Source organism: Melanotaenia boesemani, chromosome 1, assembly GCF_017639745.1.
Source record: "Melanotaenia boesemani isolate fMelBoe1 chromosome 1, fMelBoe1.pri, whole genome shotgun sequence".
Classification (NCBI taxonomy): domain Eukaryota; kingdom Metazoa; phylum Chordata; class Actinopteri; order Atheriniformes; family Melanotaeniidae; genus Melanotaenia; species Melanotaenia boesemani.
This window is the reverse complement of record NC_055682.1, coordinates 24,012,841-24,037,204: the sequence shown is the minus strand read 5'-3', so window position 1 is coordinate 24,037,204 and position 24,364 is coordinate 24,012,841. Positions and strand designations below refer to the sequence as shown.

Here is a 24,364-nt window from a genome sequence, read left to right as displayed (position 1 = left end):
AGAAGATCATGGCCAACTAAATGCAAAAAGGCTTCATAATAAATCTGTAGGATCTTTTATTCATGAGGTAAACTCGATAGATCTGTTTTCACTAGTGGCAGGACCTGTTTTGTTGTCCGTATGTAAATGAAACCACAACTCTGAGGCCCCCTATTTACTGCAATCTCCATGTCATTTGGGAGATTTGGGAGCTAAAGTCTGTCTTTGCAGGTATGGGTCAACAGTTAAAGGAGAAAGACATTGATTGACAGCGAAGGAGACACATGACTCACACATGACCGCATATGTTGATAAATAAGTAGAAAACAGATCTACGTTCTCTCTCTCTCTTTCTCTCTCTACAAATCCACCAAGAAAAGCCTTCAGTGTTGGTCCTTCCTTTTTTTTTTTTAAGAAATTATCTCCAGCTCTGACAGTATTAGATACTATCAACATCAATGCTATCATCTGCTCTTGCATAACTACTTTAAAATCTGCCCAGCCAAAAACACAGGTTGGAATGTGGTGAAATTGACTCTCTCATGGTTGTGATCTCACAAATTCAGCTGCCTTGGAAGGCAATATGCCATTCTGGCACAACAAAGAAACTTGCAAACATAGACGTGGCTTTAAAGCAGTGAAAACAATGGAAATATGGAAATCCTTCTTGGCTTCAGTATCTCCCTGGGACTACGTTTAGTCCCTGTTTGCTGTGTTGTAAATACAGGGGAACATTTAATAGTACCCACTAGGGATCGATCAGTATGGATTTTTTTTAAAGCCACTAATAATTTTTGTTTTAGCCGATTTATTTAAATCGATATTTGGAGCCAATACCGCTTTTGCTTCCTCACTTTACATAAAAAATGACAACAAATTTGATGAATTTAATAATAATAATAATAACACAAAAAACTTTATTAAACTTAAAACAAAGTTTAACAAATAAAAAGAGGTAGAAAGGTTAGGTAGAACAAATAATGTTGCATACAGTAACATTAAACAGCTTAATCTTTGCATAATTTTATCAAACATACATTCAAATAATACCAAAACAAAAAAAAAGTTCAGTGATTTTGATTATTTAAGTAATTTCTTTAAAAAAAATTTAAGAAAAAATATAAATAAAAAATGACAGTATTGCACTTAATATTAAAGAGCAAGAAACATAATTTAGTGCACATATTTTCCACCTGGTCATTTAATGCTTAGGCCTAAATTTTAATGCATTTAACTTAGATAATCACTCTTAGTTCGAATGGCTTTTCTAAGATATGGAAAATTACAACAGCAATAAAAAACAAAAAACAACTTAAAAGGAATTGCACATAATATGCACCAGTACACACCCCTCACTGAAAGTTACTGATACTCCCAGTTTAGGAGCTCCAGGTTATAAAAGAGGAAACAGAGACGCTTCGTATTTTCTCCCATCAACCTATACCTGCTCCCATAGGAATGAACTCAGCTCCCCATCAGTCTCCTCAGAGGTTGACCCATGTTTCAAGGAATTCATTTTAAATAACATGAATAACAAGTATAAGGTGAAAAAAAATAGCTGCTACAGTCTGTATGCTTTAAGCACCACTGATGAGTGAACAGCTGCTGTTCTCTCATCACCACAGCAATGATGTTAAACAACGGTGACCAGAGAATGAACAGACACACAACACGTGTACAGACCTCAGTTATCCTGAATGAGACTCCCACAAACACCGCAGAAGTGAATTGACAAGGTTGGCATTCCTTTAATTCTGTGACCGATATTTGTAAGCTATGCACACTTCGTCTACAGCAACTTCCACAGCTGCAAGCAGATTTATAGACAAGGAATTCAGCGTTCCAGTTATACATTTTGGCCCACAAACTTTGTGTTCCCAATTTCAAAGTGTATGGCAATATTTCAGTTAAGTTAAACAGAAGATGCTTTGAAAGTTGCTGATACAGCAGACTTCCAAAGCAGGCTTGAAGCAATGCACAGTCTGCAAGTGGGCTACAGCGTGTCCAACAATACAGAGCTGACTGTGGACGCCTGTCTGTAAATCATGCCAGGAAAAACATATCAGTGATACCCGTGTTTTGGCTGATACCGATACAAAAAAAAAATGCAGATATTGGCCGGATATATTGGCTGGACGATGTACTCACACAAAAATTTGGTGTTTCTAATGTTTATGATAAGATATACTACAACTAATCAAGTTCAAAGTCACATTGTGGTGTATCATTAAAACTTTATGATATTGCTTTTGTGCTGTGGGGTATGTAGTACGATAAGTATTGAATTACACAGGAAGGAGATATTTGTACCTTTATTAGTTGTATTTACTATTACTAGATTACAACAGCTTTTTGCAAGAGTCAGGAAGACAGCAATGATTTATTATCCAAAAACAGTTTTTTGTACAACTGCAGCATTTGCTAATTCCATGTTACTGCTTATTGCATTACTTTTAGTGCAACATCATTCTTTTCTAATGCAATATTTTGTCACAGATGCATTACAAAGCTCATTACTCTGTGTATGTGTGTGCTCTGCAGAAAGTGGATGTGATTGTTCTCTCCTGATAGAAAAAAATAACAAATATGCAACATTTATGTTGGTCCAGCCTTTCATTAAGAAGCTAACTGTGTTTTTTCTCATCAGAAGTGGCACATCTTATTTCTCCTAAAGGATATGTGCTCACTTATGGTTAGTAAATTCCCTCTACTGATCCTTTTGCTTAAATATAAATATATATAATATAAATAATTTGCTCAAATATCTTTTTTTGATTATCTTTAATTCCTGACTAAAATTGGGATTGGTAAAAAAGTCAAGCCAAGTCAACTTTATTTAAAAGCATGTTGAAGAACAACATATGTTACAAACAGTTACATACAACTAAGTAATAAAAATAAGGAAATAAACATCAACATTATTATTTCCTCAAATTAGGTTTAAATGATATACTATGCATAGTTATATACTGTACTTTGACAGTTTCTGTTATTTCTGTGAATCTTTTACAACTCTGCTGAGTAATGTCTTGCCTTTGTCTTATTTGTTTGCATCGATTATATCTATTAGCCAGATGAGAAACGATGCTCTGTTGATATCTCTTGTGACTTTTACAATTGTTTGGTATTCTGGTCTAAAGATGTTTTCTTGCTCCAGTAAAGATATAAAAGTGCCTGATGTTGAATGTGTGGTGAGGAGATTGGTGCATAGCACTATGCCTCGTTTTAATTTGTGCTTTGTTCCCAGCAGTGGGCAGTTTCAGGTTATTACATATTCTGCAGTGCAGCACATCTGACCACAGTGGCCATTGACCTCCTTATGGTGAAAAAATGACAAAAGTAAGAATTAAAGTTAGCAAAACCGAAGAAAGCCTAGAGAGCAACAGACACCCTGAACTGGGTCATCAGCAGCAGTTACCTCAATTCATCTCTAATAATATCCCTGAGCCCTGGGCCTAGGTCTGCTGGAGTTGCCTGTATGATGGCTCAGGCTGCTTGATGAATGGGTATGCCAGGCAGAACTGTAGCCTTCCAGACTGCACGGCAAGGCTCAGAGATTGCCACTGAGGACAACCACAGTCAGCAAATCAATTCACAGCTCTCCAGAGAAGTAGTCAGTGCTTGCAAACTCATCTACCTTTAGCACAGCCGAATCTCTTGTCACTGCATTTTTTTCTCTTGCCCATGAGATGTTCTCCTGTCTTCTTTTGAGCAAGATTGGTGTGACTGAAGTGACTTCACCTACGCAATATCTGAACTGCAGCCTATTCTGCAGGGCAGGATATGGGAATGTCAGTGGGGATTTAATTAACACCTGAAGGCTGTGTAAGCCTTTCACGCTATGTGCTGATAACAGCCAGCTTGCATCCAATTGGAATTTCGAAGCAATTTTTTATGTCTATTAATAGTTTAGAGTACGTGCTGGAACAGACAGATCAGAGATTCCTGTGCAGAACTTTGATTACAACATCAGAGGAGCTGCTATCTCTCTCTGGGAAAAGGCTGCTGTAGACCAAGTGGAGCTTTGGCTCGCAGGCAGAAAACAACTCATAATTTCACATAATTGTGGTAAGCTAGGGAATACTTTGACCACTACTAGAACAGAATGAAATATTCGACAATCTTCGGCCCGCAGACACACAAATACATTGTTCTACAGTGATAGAATCAATAATGTTTCTTATTGTTACTATTAGAAATTAGTTCTGCATCTTACATGGCAAATTCCCAATAAGTTAGAGGAGGTAAAGCTGATTGTTGATGATTTCTAGTCATTGCTGAGGCCACACTGATTTGTTGCAATAGTTAAAAAAAAAACTAACAAAAAAAAACAACATATGAATTATTTGCATAATTCTGCACACAGAGGGAATAAGCTTTTTCCAATAATTCTAACAAGGGACACATGTCAGATGTATTTGTATGATAATTAGCACTAATGATCATTTTAGCATTATGATTACACAAGTTTGTGTTCTGACTGATATGCCAAAGGATCTTAAAAGAAGCTCCAGCTGCTGCTGTTTCATGGATGTCTTCCTTCTGTTGCAGTGAGAAAGGGGACATCACCTCCCACGTGTTAGCTTTGCTACCAGGAACTGGGAATAGCCATTAGTATAATTTTTCACAAAAACTGGGTGAGTAATATGGGCAATTTCCAGAGCGTCTCCTCTCTGCTGCTGCTCGAGTGACAGTCAGGCTTCACTGGCAAGAAAGATGCTAATACAGTTTTATATGCAATGGGAATCGGATCATGAGCCCTGCCTCATCAGTTTTCTGAAGCAATACTCTAGGAAATGTAAACTCTATTAAATTGGAACTCAACTCTAAAGAGTCTGTATTTAAAGTAAATATTTCATAAATAGCAGATACATAAGGGGGGATACTGATTAATTTAAAATGTGAGTTCAAAGATGTCCCAGCCACAGTTTCACGCACACACAAACACTCTCACACACTGAAACAATCAGAGTCGTTATGGTTCAATTTTTGCTATGTTGCTCAGCAAGTGGATAATTTCAACATGATAGTCTGCCACGTTTTCCTCAGTGTCAGTTTCCAATCAACTAAATGAATAAATATCTGCTTTTGGTGCTCAGAGATTTGGTTTTGACATAAGTCCTAAAATGGGTTTAAAGCAACAGCTTAAAGCACTTTAGCAATAAACATCGTATAAAATGCAGAAGTCAGAGCAATCTCTTTTGCTAATGGCGATTTGCTGTTTGGTAGATTGTAAAAATGTTGGACTTGGAAGCCGTTGGTGGCAACCTTGAGGGCGCTTTGACTTCAGAATGGGTTATTTAAATTTCCTTTCACTGGAAATCTGTTAGGTTCTGTTAGGTTGTGGGAATTGCCTCCCTGTTGGAGAGATGATGTGTGGATTGCAGCTCTACAGTCAGATTTTGTTTTTCATTTATATTATTGCATCCATGTGAGCCCACTGGAACAATGCTACAGCTTAAAGATAAACTGATTAATTGCACAGCTATGTGCTATTCTTAGATAATTAGCATCAGCAGATGATTTTTTTTGAGGACTGGAACACCAGAAATGGATGCAGGCACATTGTGAAGGCAACCTTTTAAGTTTGGCTTCAATTGTGAAACAATGTTTTACTTCCATTGTACAAAACCACAGACAGAATTATTAACAGAACCAGTTGAACAAATGCAGACACAGTAGTTATAGCTTAATCTAAGTTCAGCAGTCTTTCATTTCCTCTGATGTTTTCCATATCAAAGGTTATAACAACATCATGTTTGCATCATATACAGCCATTGGCCCCCTTTCATGCTATGTAATTGGCAACAGTCATTGAAAATCTTACCACTTGACCAGTGTCATAGCAGTGTCACTGCATGTTGGAGTAAAATGTGGCATCAGAAAAAAATATCAGAAATTAACTCAGAAATTTAAAATCTAAAGAACACAAAAGTTATTTTAAGTACAAACACATGCACCCATAACTTTAGCATTTTGTGCCAAAAGGTTTATGACACTTTTGCTTCCATTTGTGGATTTACAGCTGGAATTAATGTCGACATTATGACTGAATTGCTGCATTTTAGCTGCAGTGCAGTGCAGATTAATACTAGCAGGTTTTTGATGGTTTGTTCAACAGAAAGCACATAAACTACTGTGTGGCTGCCTTCTCGGGCATTTTTATATTAAACCATTACCAATGTCAGTGGAGCAAGTAGGGGATATTAAATTGTATTAACACTGCAACTCTGTTCCTAACCATTTCATATTTGCAATGATGCCAGTTTAAATGCACTCTCTTGCCTAACAGGGAATTACAAATGCTAAATCAAGCATCACAAATGAAGGTTCACTACGCTTGTCAGGACTAGAAGGAGATTATTCATGCAAAATGAATCCTTTCCCTCCAAGATGAGAGTGAGTGTCATCTGCACTGCATGATGTGTCTTCTCTAATGGATACAAGCAGTTCTCTGTTCTGGAAATGACTCCACTAAACTTGTACAATGCATATTTATTTATTTATTTTTTTATTGTGGAATCCATTTTATGATTATAAGTAAACATGTCAGCAGCTAAATGTTTCAGTGTGCATCTTTTTCCTTAATAGGTGTAATTAAAACAAACTTTTTTAATCTCCAAAGGGAAATTATAAAGTATTACACTGAAATATGATATTTAATAAATAACAGTTAATATCAGAGCAGAAACTTTGAGATTAGGTTCATTTATATTTATTTGTTTTTTGTAGTCTTCTGATCATTAGCTTTTGACTATCAATTTGACGTGTGCTTTGTCACAGCCAATAAGAAGCCAGTCGCACCAGAAACAGCAAAGAAGTAAAATTAAGTTAATAACACGTTTTCTTCAATAGAAGCAAAGTTATGACATCAGTAAACTAATCTCTGAGACTATTTTCATTCCCTCAGTCAGATAATTTTGGGCTGAACCATACCGACCTAACAATGTTTAAGCTGTTGGTCTTACTTTGAACTTTATTTGCTTTACTTTATGTCACACACCTGGATTTTAACTTTTATAATCCCCCTCTGTCATATTTTCTAATGTATTCTGTTTTTGAAACACTTTGTATTAGCCAGACTTCAAATGTAAATGGCTGCTTAGGGACTACTGTGTGATGCAACCTTTGGAGGCTAGGCAGGATAACAATTAGCGTGAGGACTTTCCAATGAGTCATATCTCTCCAAACAACAGCAAAGACTTCTGTATTTGTTTAGAGGAATTTGCCTCGTTGAGCATAATTTCTTTACACCTTTTCGTATTAAGGTTCTTCTCTACATTGGATATCGATTTGGGTCAATTCCTAACATTTTTCTCTTAGTTTATGTCTGCTAATGTCTTGAAAAATATGACTTTGGAATGTATCTGTTTATGCATAATTTTAATGATTATTTTGAATTTAAAGAATGTGTAAAATGTGGAAGACTTGGTCCATTTTTACACAGAAAAAGGTAATTGGAAATGTTCCCAAACTATTGTTTTACCTTTGATATTATGTTCTCTAAGAATATTCTCATAGATAATTATTCTCCTCTTAAAGAAGATAAGAAATATGGTAATTTTCAAAAGTATCTGGCTTCAGAACCACTTTTTAAATAGTGTTAACCTTGCTAAAATCTTAAAAATAAAACAAAAACATAGTGCAATTATTTCAAGATCATTTACGATATCAAATGGTGAAACTGAGATTGAGTATATCTCCATTTTAAAACACTCCTGGTATGTTTCAGGAGATCTGGTAACTGGCCAGTGATCAGATGAACATAGGATAGATGATAGACAGGAAGATGGGATATTGTTCATTCTTTTGTGAAAGACTGTGAGGCAAATAGTTAATTTTTAAGAATAATTGTCCAAAAATGTCATAATTTAGAGATATCACTAAATGAAAGATGGTGAGAGATGCTCAGGGCCTAGGGCGCCATAAACATTTAAACTTCATGCAGTGATTTGGTGGAGATCACTGGAAGGGCTCATAAACACAGAAAGTCATCATCAGTGAACACGGTATGTTGCTGCATCCATGCGTGTTGGTAAATTTATAAAGAAAACTCCATCTCTTAGGACCTGAACTAAATTGAAACTGTTCTGTGGCCTGACATGTTAACATTGCAATTCTTTCCAGAAATAATGGACACTGATTCATCTGGGACATAGAGGAGTGGGACCCTCCACCTTATTTCCTGTAATGGTACAGGGGCACAACACTGATGGTGAAAGCACCATTAATGTTGTATCAGCATATACTCCCTAACTTGTAAAAGTGTTGCTTATTTTAGTGAGACAAAACTAAACCTGAAGTATGTGGTTCCCAACATGATCTGAACTGATCTGCATTCAGACCTGCCATTTAACCACAACGTTGTTAGAATGCTATCAGCATTTCTTTTAAACTGCACACAGCTGCAGATTAAACAACATTTTCTGCAAGAATGTACTTTTCTGACATTCTGTCCATAAGCCGGACTGTGGGAAAACAGTAAATTTTTCAATAAATTTGATGTAGAGAGAATCGTATACAAGAGTTGCAAGCTTGCAGAAATAAGTCCTCTCAAATCTCTAACCATGATCTCACATATTTTAGTTTATGTCTTAAATAGTTCCCATGCTTAGGATTCTATACAGCTGTACACACACATACATGCATTCACATATAATTACAGCCATTAATTGTATGACCATATTGGCATTTTAATGCCAGTTGATGCATGAGCAAGCATGTAATCACACAAGCATGTCAATAAAAGACTCAGATGCACAAAAACACATGTCATAATGCATTTGTCAATACATCAGATGTTGTTTTTCATTCCAACAGACATGAATACATTCCTCATCTACACCAATCAGCTGCAGCACCAGGACCACTGACAAGCAGGCAACACTTGTGCATGGCAGTTGCCAAAACTGCAAACCCTTTGGATCCTGGTCTGATTGCACTGACATAAGTGGGATGTACTGGATCCAAAGAGGCCCTAATGTACAATTCACAAGATCTAAAGGGCCCAGTGTCAGACACCAGTGGAGATCCCCGGGTGGTTAGAGCTGTTTTGGCAGGATGAAAGAGACCTATGCAATATAGCTCAGGTAGTTTTAAAATTATGGCAAATAAGTGCATGTCAGAGTTTCCTCATTTGTTCAGGGCCTGTTGTCTGTAAATCATACCTTTTAATGAATGCTTCCTTAATATATGTCGGTTTCTCACCATGAATAAAGATACTCTATTTACCGAGAAGCAGAAGGATTTCCAATGGATCTGGAGTGTGCACAGTTGTCCTGGTAATTGAAGGGAAAGGGAAAGATGTGAGGGTTGCTAAGGTTTTCTGTGCCAGTGGGAGAACCATGCACTACTCGGCTATTACCTCGCTGAGGCAGTATTTAAAGACTTTACCCTCAGCTCGCTGTGAGCCAATTTCATGGCTGATATCCTCAGTGTGAGGGAGTACGACAGGTCAATTCGAACCCAGCAGGAACGACTTGGCCTTGTGGCTTCTGAGGACGTTGACAATGGGATCCAGTGCCAGCTCATGGTGATGGTATTTAATAGGGTCAAGATTAAATTCCCAAACAGTTTAAAGATTAGGTATGCATCAAGGGCCCAATGTAATTATCCCTCTAACATTGTGAGTTATTCACAATATTGAAAACTATTTGATTAAACTGAAACCCTCACAAATGAAATTATAATAAGATTGAAGAGGCATGCAGAAAAATAACAACAAAACATTTAATGGGAAGAAATCACAACGAACAATGCCATCATATCTGTATTTTTCTTAGATACTGCGAGACAGATGTGTTTTGATAGCAAAGTACGCTTAACAATTTTGGCAACATGGAATTATACAATTTCATGAGTATGGGTAGCTGCCATTATCCAGATATGTTTGTTTCCCTTGTATTTGAATTTTTTTTTTTTTTGTTTTCAAAAGATCAATGCTTGCTTTAAGATAGACCCTGACATAATGTCTGTTGCTTATCAGAGGCACCACTTCCGTAAAAGACTCAAAATTGGTGCATTCAGGAATGAAATCTGACAGAAACAGAATTTTCTGAAAGGAATATGGCATGTATGAAAATGTAACATGTATGATATTTATGTTGTTCCTTTAAGTTGATTAATTGTGATACCAAAGATGTGCCCATATGCAAAGAACTGGCTGTGATGTTGTGGATTTTGGGCTGTAATAGAATTAAACATATAATACCTATCATATACCGTTTCAGTCATGTTTTAAGTTTTGTGAAAGTGCTAACTTAGCAGGATTAATTTGTTTTATGAAATACTTCTACTACCCTTTTGTTTTTCCATGTAATAACAAAAGAGTTGTAATTCATAGTGACAAGGTTCTTATAAATGGGATGGAAATTTTGATTTGCAGCCATCAAAAAGAACAGTCTGTGTATTTCTTGCCACACTACAACCAGTTCCTAAGAAGGTTTTTTTTTAAATAATTAACAAAACCTGTAAAAGCAGGAAGCAAATCAAATCAGTCGCTTTCTGACATAGACAAATGGGCCGTTGATATTAAAATACTTAACATATAATATTTTAACAGGATACAGTTTGTACTGCGGTTCTACTTCCAACTGATGGTGATTAATGATGCAGGGTTTGTAATGTACAAGTTAAATCAATACAGAGCCACTGATTAAAGCAGATTGATATTCCACTAGGATATTTCTAGAAAAACTGTAGGTACAGTGGTGATTTTCAGTTGAATGATGCAAATAGTCAAATACCTGTAGATAAAATAAGCAATGCATAATTTTTAGCTCCACTTCAAAGTCAGTGTATTTAACTTCTGTGCTAAGAGAATAACATGGGAAAAGAGGGAGATCAGTAAGTTTTTCATGACAGCATAGATCATTTGAAACTTTGAAAATTATTTAAAATGAAGAACGAGTTAAATTTGAACCCTGAAAAGTGAATGCCACTGTACTTTGTTCATAACTAATGTCAAGTGCTATTGTAGATAAAATGAAAAGAAAAATCATGTGTTGAATTTGTCTAATGAGCTCCTTAGAGGCTGGCTCCTACCTGCCATCCTAAAGGATTCAAGAGAGTATCAGATTTTTTTTTTTTACATGGTATCAAATTAGCAGCAGTAAATTACAGGCTTGCGGGCTAACTAACTATTATAAGTGGCAGGAGAAGCAATAGGCAAGTCACATTACTAACTGGGATTAGCTACCCTGTCATTTGTGGAACAAACTTAATTTAAGCAGAGGAAGCATGGCATGTAAAAAGTGGAGGGGGAGGCGGGGGTGTTTAGGTCAGTGGGCAGACTTTAATTAGTTGTTTAAGTAGACCATGAACAGCTAATCTATTCTCAAAATAATATGGTAAAAAAAAGTATCACTGATAAATAATGTAGAAATACAATACCAAACCATCAATCCATTTCCCATACCTGCTTTATGTCATGAATGAGGCTGAGCAGTTCTCTTTATTTGTATAATTATGTTTTAGTGGCTAAGATACAAACTTGCTGCAAAATATGCAGGTTTGAAAAATTTAGAAACAACTCCTAATAAAAAGTTTTCTATGTCATTATCAGTTGCACAAAGTATATAGAGTGATAGCTTTTGTGTTTTTCTGTATGTTTGTTTGAATTTGGCATAAAAACATGTAATCATAGTATAATCATAGCTTCTTTTTTAAAAGCAGCACTGTGAATAATAACTGGACAATTCTTGCCAAAATAAATAAATAAAATAAAATTAAAGGGAAAAAGAAGTAATTGTAATTAAAAATACAAGCTTATTCAAAAGGAGCTATTTTCCTGTAATTATACCCTCCTTGTACATGTCCATTCTGGTGCTCTTTTACTCATTTTAATGACGCACTACAGAACTTTTGCAATTTTTTCAGTGATACGCCCCCTATTGACGGCTAATTCAGCATCCATCCTGCATCCTACCTGTACTGTGAGCTCTTTCCAGCCTGCAAAAGACAGTCTTATCTTATAAAAGACACTTGTCTAATTTCTTATTCTGTCTCCCTCTTTCTTTTCCTCTGATAATGTCTTCTTTGCTAAATTGGCCATGATGCATGTTCAAAATGGCCAGTGTTTTTATATCCACTTGCTAGCATGCTAACAAGTGGACATGAACACTTGTGTAAAGTAAAAGTTGGCTGTAATGTCATGTGACGTTCCAGCAGTTTCTCAGCCTTGGGAAGCTGCTGGGCAGCGACAGCTCTGCAAATGATAAATGCCACCAACCGAGTCTTGAATGCAGAATTTTAAGGTTGGGAAGTTATTTAATGGTTCTTTTTGATAAGAAATTAGAGGTGAAGAAATGAATAAATATTAAATTGTTTCTGAGGCCACAGGTTTCGAATATAAAATGTGTCCTTCTCATCAGTCTTATCTTGACAGTTCAATCTATCTGTGGTATTTGTCTCACTCAGTGGTGATCCTTGTGGCTGTCTTGTGCTTACACACTGCAGGTTTAGAGATACAGTGTGTGGTTCTCTAATGTTCTTACAGCATTATTTGGTAGTGCTAGTCTTCACACTTTTTTATTCCACCAAGGGAATTAGTTGGTCAAAACCAAGATACCATTTGAGATAGAGATGACTTGATTAAAAAAAAGTAATATGCAAAGTTAGAAGATTTCTCTTTCCTCCCCATATTTTTACTGTAGCAGTTTCAGAGACTGCATTATGGTCACAGTCGATGTTATGTACTGTGAAAATGGATAAACCTGTAATTCTTTTGTTGAGGGATGCGTGAATTTCGAGAACCTGTCGCTTCAAGTTTATGCTTGAATGTGCAAAGCTTCCTAACATTCTTGAATCTGAAATAGGATTAGCCTGTTATGTTAATTAACATGGCTATGGCCCTATGGTCCCTCCTGCAGGTGGGGCCATAGGGGTCATATTTCCATCAGAATCAAAGTGAGTGAAATGCATTCACCTTTTCATTTTATTTTCTTTAGTATTTTCATACATGAGGAGGCAGGCAACAGTGGAAGGGAAAAAAATTCTCTTTCACAGGGAATGAAAAACCTCTGGCAGAACCAAGCTCAGGAAGGGTGGCCGTCTGCATCAACCAGCTGGAGAGGAATCAACAAGCACCACAACTTTTAGCTTGGGAGATTTGCTTAGAAAGAGAAAAAAAATACAAGTGAATGATGCCAATATTGTTGTAAATTTATACATGGAAGATAAAAGGGATGATGATGCTCAGTGTATCAGGGGATGTTCCCCATAAATATAAACCTACAGCAGCTAAGGGTTGGCTAACCACCCCTTACTGAGATTGGAAAATAAGGAAAGTTTTAAGCCTTATCTTTTATGTCTGTACATTACATTTACCTCAATTTTAAGAGGATCGCCCACTGGTAAACTATATGTAATGAACTCATTTAGTATATCTTTCATGAATGTTTCCAAGTTTTATTCAGTGTTTTGTTTCTGCAATTAAGTTACTGTAAGAGAAGACCAAACATTCCACCAAATTGTATGAAATTATTTGTAGCTGTCAGTGAGTGTCAGAAGTTGTTAAGGGATGAAGCCAATTAATCACTTATGGCTGTCAACACCAATGGCAGAGTGTTAAAAAATGCTGAAAAGCTTTTTAACCCAGCCAAGGGTTCTGGTGTTATGTGAACCTAAATTAAGCAGGTAACTCAAAATAGAATCATATATCTAAGTGAGGATAATAATTCAGGTCTGTTCATGTCTTTGAGCTGAAAAACTGAAAAACCTACACTACCGTTCAAAAGTTTGGGGTCACTTTGCCATGGGATTCAATAGGGAAGTGACCCCAAACTTTTGAACGGTAGCGTATGTGTTAAGTTGAAAATATCTAGTGTCAATTAGTCCAACTTAATATTTCAATATTGATTTACACTCATACTTTAGGCTGACATAAAACAATTTTTGTTGAGTTTACACAAAAATGCTTGGCAGCTTATTGGCTTGTCTACTCATTCTTTAAGTTGGAAGTCAGTATTCCACCCATCTACTTTCTGTATCTGCTGATTCCAATACAGGGTCACAGGAGGCTGAAGCCTATTCTGGCAGCTACTAAGCAAAAGCCAGACTACACCCTGGACAGTTTGCCAGTCCATTGCAGGGCCAACACAGAGAGACAATCATTCATGCTCACACATGCATTTAAACTTTACAAAAAGACAGAAGGCAATGTTGAGGGAACCATGCTAATCATCAGGAAGTCTGTATTAATGAATTCAACTGCCTCTTAAAACTCATCTTATTTATTAAGAACAATCAAACAGTTATGTTTTTGTTACAACATCATTGCAGGCTATTTCAAAGCCACAATATATGAGTTAACAAACTGTTCTTTAGAGCTCTGACCCTGGCTAAGCAGCCTTACTTGGCTAACTTAAAATTGACAAATATGTTATGTAGAATTTGTTAGCATAAAGGTACATTTGTTGCAGACTGAACATGTTAATGTGCAGTGTTATTGCTCTGTCTGCCTAGAAGCATGTTGTACTATCTTTCCTATAATTAAGGTTATCAGTGACCACCCAGCTGCTGCAAAGCCAACATTGTTTGTACAATGAATATCTGTAACCCGTAACCTTTCCTTTCTTTGACATATAAACTGTCTTTCTTTTCCTTCATGAAATAATTCTGACATTGTTTTGTTCAAAGGTCTTCCTTCACCCGCTTACCCACCATTTTTGGATTTTTTTAAAACCTGTCTCTACCAAGTTTAGATTTAATTGGAAAAATGTTCTCTCACATCTCAATGCATTTTTTGTTCTGTATACTTTATTTATGTAATTAGATTTCTCTTTTTCCTATTTGTCTATGGAGTTGTTGTTTTGCAACATGAGCTGTATCATCTGTTATTAATTCTCCTGCTTGTTATAAATTGTAAAAGTGAAAAAAAAAATTGACCTTCTGACTCTTTTTAACACTCACTTTAGAAGTTTTAGTGTTCTTAAAAATTGTGTTTTTTATTGACCTTTTGCAGGGTGATGACGTCCTGACAGTCATCAAAATGAAAGCGCAATGGCCTGCCTGGCAGCCCCTTAATGTGTAAGTGAAATACATTAATGTCTGTCACACATCTTATACTGACTGAGTCGCTGCTATTGCAATTTTAATGAAGATTTATAAAACAAAGTGACTAAATGCAACATTTTTCTCTCGTGGACCAGTGGTCCTCTTTCTCCAAATATACTATACATGATAATGATAAATACCAATAAAATTTGTTATAATATATTTTGTGGAGAATAAAATGTTGATCATAATATCTGTAAAGCACAGACAAATGGGGCTCGCTTTTCTTTTAATGAGGTGTTTTCACAGTTGCTTTCACAATGTCCAAAACACACAAACACTAAAAGTCATTAATTTTTTACTTTGCTCCGAGAAGGGTGCAGTCAGCATTCATTACTGTGTCAAATGAGAAGAGAACACAATTTTTCTCCCCCTACCAGAACAATGAAATGAGTTACACTGAAAAAAAAAAAATCTTTTGTTCAGTGAGTTTACCAGAAAATTAACATATAACAGCAAAAATGGTAGCACTCCCTCATCAAGCCCCTACTGCATTGTAGATGAAAAGGGTAGAAGCAAAATTTGTGATGTAGTACCTCAAATTCATCTGGTAGTCAGTTTAAATAAAACAGTTGTTTGTGTATATTTGCACGGTGTTATATCACCTGCAATTTCTCATGGATACATAGAGGATTTGCATTATTTTTATTTGATAATTTTGTTGGGATTGATGGGCTCCGATTCACTCATTCACTTATACTAAAACTGATTAAATCAAAGGTCCGATCATATATCTGCTATGATGGATTATCTAAAGTGATTAGAAAGTCTGCATAGGTAAAAAAATAAATATGAAAGAAGCTGGAAGGCAGTAACTCATCCACACGGCATATAGCTTTCTATATTAAAACATCCATAATGTGAAGTGTTATCACTGAAGAAAGATCAGAGACTTAGTGAAGCCCTAAAACTGCCTGCTATACCAGCTTCCAGTGTGCATTCATTTATTCCCAAGTTCATCAGAACCATTTAATTTTTTATTCATGAGAAAAACAAGAACTTTTTTGACTCAGCTTGTATACAAAAACTTCAGTGGGTAAGGGCGAGCACAGTGTTTCTTCAACCGCAGGGGCTCTGTGAGGGCCATGAGATTAGTCTACGAAGCAAAGAAAACACTCAATAATAGTAACAATGATATCCACCAGACCTAATTAGGTTGTGGTGTATGCAAATAATGAATAAATGCAGATGGTGATTATAATACAGCACATGTGAGCATATGGGGTCAGTTATACTAATTCAGAGGGAAAAAAAAGGAGATGAACTGCATCAATAATTACATGGAAGAGTCTGTAAGTCGTTTGAAAAGAATGATAATGTTTTTGCAAATGGAAAATCAATTATGGTAAATGTTAGATGTCTCAGAGACAATGGGCCTCATTCACAAATATTTTCTAATGAATCCTCTAAAATTTGTTCTCAAGTTCTTAAGAAGTTTCTCAAGAAAACCCTCTGTCAGATACACAAACCTTTGAAATTGCTCATGTGTTTCCTCTTAGATTGATGAATCACAGTCTCTTCATAAGTTTAAAAGATGTGCCAGCTTCTCTTAATTTGCAGGTAAACCTCGAGAAAAGGCCCATCAAAGGACATGAGACTGAATTGTCCTGAGTTCTATGTGCCTGCCTGCCTGCATTTCCATGCCTGTGCAAGAAGACACAGCTTGCAAAAAACAAGCTTTCCCTTTTTTTTTTTAAATCTTTTTTGTACAAAACGGGAAACCGTGTTTGCTTTGCATTTGTCAGTAATTTTAACTAGACTCATCATTATTAGTTGGTCTTAATTTTTTATGTTAACATGGCCACATTATTCTGAAAGTGTTGTTTTGGAAAAGTGAAGGTAATAGAAGAGAATAGATTGGACATGACATATTCTATTAGCAGTTTTTCGTCTGCCGTCGCCTGTCTTTGTTCTTATTTATTACTGAACGGCCAATCAGATTCAGTTCTCTCAATGACAGATCTGACATCAGACCTGACTACAAGTTGAATCGACTGAAAAAATGGCTAGTGACAGATTCTAATATAGTGATGGGACATACAAACCAATAATACAAGAGAAACCAACCTTTACAGACACTTCAGACATGCCTGATGGCTGATTGTCAACTTGGTAACTAAAGAACTTAGTAGAGGGGGAACATGTAGAAAAGGGAGATAGAAAAGTGACCACTATTATTACACATATTACAACAGTAATTAATTGTCTTTAGCAGCAATTTCCCAGAAAATTACAAGTAAAATAAATCATACATTGTAAGTATGGTAAGAAAAAAGGTTCACGGATACATCCTGAAGGTCACTGGGATTTTGATAAACAGAACACAAAAGGACAAAAAAGCACAGTAAAATATATTTCTGCTTTTAAAGTTGAACCATAAAAAGGCAATAAAAATATATGTTGGAAATGTTGGGTTTTAAATGTACCAGTTTAAATGTCTAATTATTTGTCATAGCTTATTATGTGACTGACCAAACGATGGAAGTAGCCTATTAGCACTACTGTAATAGCACAGAGTACACTGATATCGAAATTTGTGTTGTTAAATAAGCATGCACAGCACTGCGAAAGGACCTTGGATGTTCATGACTTAGTAGCCCAATAACTGTCAGATTGGGGTGCAGATATTTTTATTAGGCACTTCAGATTTAAGAGCTGATATTTTCCATCCAATCTCTATGGGCACACAAAGGACTCAGTCCTTGCTATTGAAAGGAACTGATCCTGAAGTAATGTAGGAGAGGCAACCAGTAAATGTCAGGAACTATGAATTCTATTATAAACTAAGGAGGAAGTCATTGCCCCTGTCTATCAGGAAGTATTGGAAAAGTGGCTGTTGAGTACTCTGGAAAAAACAAAACAAACAAAAACAAAAAAAAAAAAACATAAAAAAAAAACAAAAAAACGGGGAATTATCTAGGATGCAAAATACATAAATTTAGTGTTATATTTGAGGTTATTGGTGCTAACTATATTTGTCTAAACCACTGTACAAGAAGTCCTCTCTTGGGCATACACAGGTTGGCAGGCAACAGTAGGGGAAGAGCATACATGAAAAAGAAGGAGACCTTCAACAGAGCCAGACTTGGGGAGAGCAGCAAAGAAGACTTCTTCATTTCTTTATTTGAGAAACTGAAGACGTGGAGCCACTGATAAAAATATATGATGGAGTTCCCCCTGCTAAAACTAGGGGAAATAATTAAACTTAGTTATGGCACTGACGTCCTTTACAGAAAAAACATTTACAGTAGGCAGGTATTGAAATAGCAGGTACATATTAATGCAGCTGCTGTGGCCACAAAATGCTATCTGAAATTTTTAAATTACAGATTAAAGTAAAAACAAATGCAACACTTGCAATTCTACAGTTGCAGCAGTATTTGAAGATTATCATTGGAAATAAAGCTATTACACTGGCATACTGGTGGTGAGGGTTTCCATACAGGCCCCTTCTGGCTATAAACCATATACACCCACATCCGTATGTATCAATGTCACATGTCCTTTCACAAAGTCAAAGTTTCTTTATCAAATTAAATGTCTTTCTAGTCAGGAGTACAAGCTGTAAAATGTATTCATATTATTTCAATATCAACTTCTCATAGTCATATGTATAAAAGAACAGAAAAAAAACAAAACACAATGTGACCAACAACATCTCAGTTGACATCATCTATCAATTCAAAAAGGAAGACTTTACCCCGGTTTTTGAAGTTAAAACCACTTCTGACTCTTTTTTTTGCACTTTATCCTCCCACTCATTAACACATCACATTTTGCACCTCAGTATTTTCCTCCTCCCTTAGTTTCATCACTAAACTTCTCTTCGTTAGTCCCCCCCTCTCTTCTTTTTTTCAGGATTAAAATACTTTCCTGACAGCTTCAGTGCCTCCATGACACTTGTGCTGTCTCCTTGTTCTCTCTTTTGTCAGGCATCTTCCTAATAACTGGAGGAGTACTTTGGTGCTCTGTGGGTTATATCTGATTAGCAGCTAAAAAGAAGGAAGCTTGTTGTCAACAGTGTGAAAGAAAAAGCTTTTGAAGAATAGAATGCAGCAGTTAATGAGCTGCGTTCAGCATTTTGGGGTTGATAGTAGTGGTTTTCTGTGTGTAGTGTGGTGTGGAAGTGTATCAAACATTCCCACACTAATGAGACAACCTTTTTCCCACAACCTAATGCAAGCACCTATATTTGCATACCTGGAATCACAACAAAAAGAGTTTGTGGCTAAAATAGTTTATTTAGCCAATTAAAATTGCTAGTGTTGGCACTAATCAGTGATGACACTACCACCACCACTACACCTACTACTGGTACTACTATTGCAGCAATCAGCACAGATCATTTTTGGAGCTAATAAATGTAAGAAAATTAAAAAGAATATTTGTGCCAAAAATAAATGTAGCAACATCACAACTCCTATCCTCCATATCAGCACTTTCACATGCTTCCAAACCAGAAAATATTTTGGAATTTATGGAGGCATTTCATGTGTGTTACCAATGCTGATTAATCCCTTTATTATTTGCGGGGTCTCTTCGGTCAATTATGTTTTACCTTTCTGTAGCAGCCAGGTGACTTTCTGAGATGAACTTTTAGCTGGTACAGAGCAGAGACCCTTTAGAGTTGAGTCAAGATGTGTGTTTTCAGGATATAAGGGCTATTTTACACCCTCCAAGGCCATCATTAGCAGAGTGCACAAGGGCATCACTGAGCTGGCTGAAGTCAAATGGGTTTATATGGACATGATGACAGTGAAGAGGAATCACTGACTAATTGTCTGTGTTACAACAAGAAGCTTTCCATTATAAATTAATCTGGTATTGGCTGGGAAATTCTTGTAATTAGTCTAGCTGTCAATCATTGGTCAAGACAGATGGTCTGTGTGAGTGTGTGTTAGGAGAGAACGAAAGAGAACAAGAGAGAGGGTGGGGTGGGTATACATATGGTCTGGCATTGTGAATATACATTGTGAATATACAATAAATGTTAGTGGTGCTAATGGTACTTTTCTTCTTCACTCTGCATATATCTTCACTAACTAAAGCCTGAAACTATTGGTCCCTTAATCACTGAAACAGGTGCAGGTTTATTTGTATGGCACATTTAATTTACAAGAAAACTCAAAGTTCTTAACATAAAACATTAAAAGCATTGCAATAAGGTGCAAAAAAAAAAAAAAAAAAAACTTTTAATAGGAGAATTCAAACAAACTGAAAAGAATAAAGCGGTAGAAAACAAATAAAAGATATTAAACGGAAACAGAACAAGCTGTAATAGAGAATAACAACAAACCTACATTGAGGTAAATATACAGATGTCAAAGGCAAATACATCATTATCGTCACTGTCACCATCACTGTAAATGTACATATGTGAGAAAATATGTTCAAAAAGGAAAAGAAAACTCTGTATCTCTCTATCCTAATTAAAAACAGTGGCAAAAGTTTTAATACCTGATTTAAAAGACCAAAGGTGTGGAGCAGACTTCATGTTTTCTGGTAGTTTTTTCAGATATTAGGAGCATGAAAACTAAACGCTGATTCTGCTTGTTCAGTTTTACCTCTCGGGATAGAAAGCAAACTTGATCCAGATGACCCTCTTGGTGTCTTGGTGGCTCCTACATAATCAGATCAGTTATATATTTTGGACCAGAATCATTTAGTGCCTTTTACACCAGCAGCAACATTTTGAAATCAATTCTTTGGTGCACAGGAAGCCAGTGTAGAGATCTGAGGAACAGTGATATGTTCCTTTTTTACTGTCTTGGTAAGCACACGAACGGCAAAATTCTGGATTAGTTGCAGTGGTCTTGGTGATTTTATTTTTTCATAGAGACCTGTAAACACTCCATTATAGTAGTCAAGCCTATTAAAAAAATATGGAAAAACAAGTTTTTTAAAATACTGTTGAGCCATCAGTCCTCTTCAAGTAGAAATACTTAACAGGTAGTTACAGGCTGATTTTGTTACTCCTTTAATATGGCTATTAAAATTTAACCCAGTCTAGAAATTATTTCTGGTTTGATCTGTTGAGTTCAACATTGCTAAGTGAGCAAATAGATGTTATGAAGTGACACAAAGTGGTCCCTGTCAAGTCAGATTCAACCCAATTCAGAATTGGACTGGAGATTCCCACCCAGCTTTCCAGTCGGTCTAATCAGATTTTATGGTCAACTCTGTCAAAAGCAGCAGCACTAAGATCGAACATAACAAAGACCAATGTTTTTATAGATTCAAGACTTTGACAGGGTAGTTTCAGTGCTTTGGTGTGGTCGAAATTCTGATTGACAGTCATCAAAACAGTTGTTAAATGCCAAGAACATGTAAAGCTTTTGATAAACATTTTTTCTAAGCTTGTGTTTCTTGCTATGTGATTGGCTGTCACTGCTGTCAATGAATGAATGAATGAATGAATGAATGAATGAATGAATGAATGAATGAATGAATATGAATGAATGAATGAATACTTTATTTATTTCGGTTTAAAAACAAAAAATAAGTATATAAAATTACATTTTCTCAGAAGAATTAATCAGACAGCAACCGAAAAAGGAATAGGCTGAAGCCCCAGGGCTTATTTTTGCCTATCCTGTACTATCATAGAAATAATTCACAATAAGACATCAAAAATAAAAAACAACAACAATCTAATTCAATCAATTTCATTGTAACCTTTGATAATTTTTGATTTTAAAGTCTTCTTGAAAACTAACATAGAGTTACACATCTTAATGTCATCGTTTAATCCATTCCATAATTTTACACCCAAAACTGACACACATCTGTACTTAAGATTAGTTCTAGCTTTATATGTTTCAAACATTAACAACCCCCTTAAGTTATAAATCCCCTGCCTTAGCTTAAACATTTTTTGAATACAGTCAGGAATTGTCTTTTTTACCACTCGAAACATTATTTCTAATGTTTTTAGATATACAATGTCCAAAAATTTTATTGTTTTTGATTTAATAAAAAGCTGATTTGTAGAATGATGGTATCCAACCTCATTTATTATCCTAATAGCCCTTTTCTGCAATTTAATTATTGGATCTAAGTTCGTTTTATATACATTTCCCCAAATTTCAGCACAATACGTCATATAAGGCATCACAAGTGTACAGTATAGCAAATGGAGGCAAGTTTTATTCAATAAATCTCTTGTTTTGTAAAGAATAGCAATAGACTTAGATAATTTCTGTTTTACATATTTTATGTGGGGCTTCCAACAAACTGTATCATCTATTATTATACCCAAAAACTTAGTTTCATATACTCTTTCAATTGCCACATTGTTTAAATTTAGTTTTATTTCAATATTAATCCTTTTACCACCAAACAACATAAATTTAGTTTTACTTTCATTTAATGATAGCTTATTTAAAGCAAACCAGTTATTTAACTTGGTCAATTCTATTTCTACAGTTTTCAACAACTCCTTAATGTTTCCTCCAGAACAAAACAAATTGGTATCATCAGCGAACATAACATATCTTAGTCTATCGCTTACTGTACAAATATCATTTACATAGAGTATAAATAATTTTGGTCCCAATACTGATCCTTGTGGTACTCCACAAATTACTTGTTTAAGATGAGATTTAATATCATTAATATTCACATACTGAAGCCTATTACTTAAGTAACTTCTTAACCAAAGTTGTGCTGTACCTCTTATACCACACCGTTCACATTCAATCACTCTGTTGAGTGCTGGTGCTAATGGTGGTTGCCTTCAGTCAGAACTTCAGGAGCGAAGAAAAGAAAGGGAGACACCAGGAGGTATTTTGGAGTGAGCCAGTGTTGAAGTTTAAGTTACAAATAAGTTATTTTCCAACTGCCATTGTGTCATGAATAATGGTCATAATAGCAACCACTAAGCCAAAACATGTGTTTCCTTTCCTTTTCATAAATTAATGCGTTATTTTGTCAGGTGACAGAATCAAAGCTTACAGATTTTTCTATTATTTTACTCAAAAATGGGAAGTTTGAGATGACAAAAGAGAGTTGTGGACTATTTGCAGAAGGTCAGATGACGTGCAGCTGAGAACACTTTTAAAGATGGTTGTAGAGAGAATGTCAAGAGAGCAGGATGACAGCTTTAACATGATTTTTATGGCAACTTTCTTGTTACAAGATAGGAAATTTGAGACTTAACAAGGACATTTAGAGCAAATAAATGCATCATTAGGTGTGGTTTTGTTTAGGCCACACATATCACCTTGATAGAAACAGGCACAGCACAGCATGGCCTCAGTTTGCAGCAATTGTATGGCACAGTCTTTGAAAATATTCTCATCTGGGATGCAGCTAACAGCTGCAGTTTTCTTCTTTATTAGTGCTTACAAACTGCCTTGTTTCACTTGGAAGTCAGGCTCATTCTCTTCCTCAGGCGCGCTGCTCCCTCAGCTGAGTTCTCCGTGGACCGGACTCGCCACATCATGTCCTTCCTGACTATGATGGGACCTAGTCCAGACTGGAATGTGGGTCTGTCTGCTGAGGACTTGTGTACCAAGGAGTGTGGCTGGGTCCAGAAGGTGGTTCAGGACTTGATCCCATGGGATGCTGGCACCGATAGTGGGGTGTCTTATGAGGTCAGTGTCAACATTCATATATTTTGATTTTACTTTAAAAATTTCTGCAGTAATTTAAAAGATTTAAACTGATATGAAAAATTATGTAAGAATTTTCTCATCGTCATCTTGTGCTATGCTCAATAACTTACCCATCTTTTCAAAACTGCTACAACTCTTGTATTTGGATATTCCTTTGTCCAGTTGGTGACCTGTTTTCAATTTCTCTTTTTTTTTTTAAAGTACAAGTATGTGGCTACTATTTCCACTTGCACAGCTAAAATGCTTTTTAATGTCAGACTTTAGTTCACCTCAACTAATGAGTATCCATGCGTGTAGAATTGGGTAGGAACAGTAGGGACATGTCACTACCAATATCAAGAACCTCCTGAGTTTAATTTTTTTTTTTTTTTTTTTTTTTTTTTATTTATTCAACAGGGACAGCACATATTAAGAAACAAAGATAAAAATCTATGTAAATATGCCAGGGTTAGCCAAAAGGTTAATTTTCACCCGTAGTCCCTGAATGCATGGAAACTTTAGCTGCCTCAGTAGACATACAATGTCTTACATATCTAAAATTGGCTAGGTTAATTCGCTTACAAACATTTTTTTCCTGAGCCCTAAAGTTAAGGTTGGAATCTATCACAATACCTAAATACTTAAATTCATTTACCACTTGTAACCTTTCTCCTATGACAAAAACATCTGGTTCTGAAATACTGTTTTTCTTGGTGAAGAACATTCCTACAGTCATG

At 35.8% G+C, this 24,364-nt stretch overlaps 1 protein-coding gene across 1 annotated transcript in view; it reads left to right on the top strand.

The window, feature by feature from the left end:
- The window catches only part of spon1a (spondin 1a), a 79,627-nt gene that overhangs the window by 37,855 nt on the left and 17,408 nt on the right, over positions 1-24,364 (top strand). The window contains exons 7-8 of the mRNA XM_041993206.1: positions 14,942-15,006; positions 23,426-23,627. Coding sequence (XP_041849140.1) covers positions 14,942-15,006; positions 23,426-23,627 — 267 coding nt within the window. The remainder of the gene's footprint in view (positions 1-14,941; positions 15,007-23,425; positions 23,628-24,364) is intronic.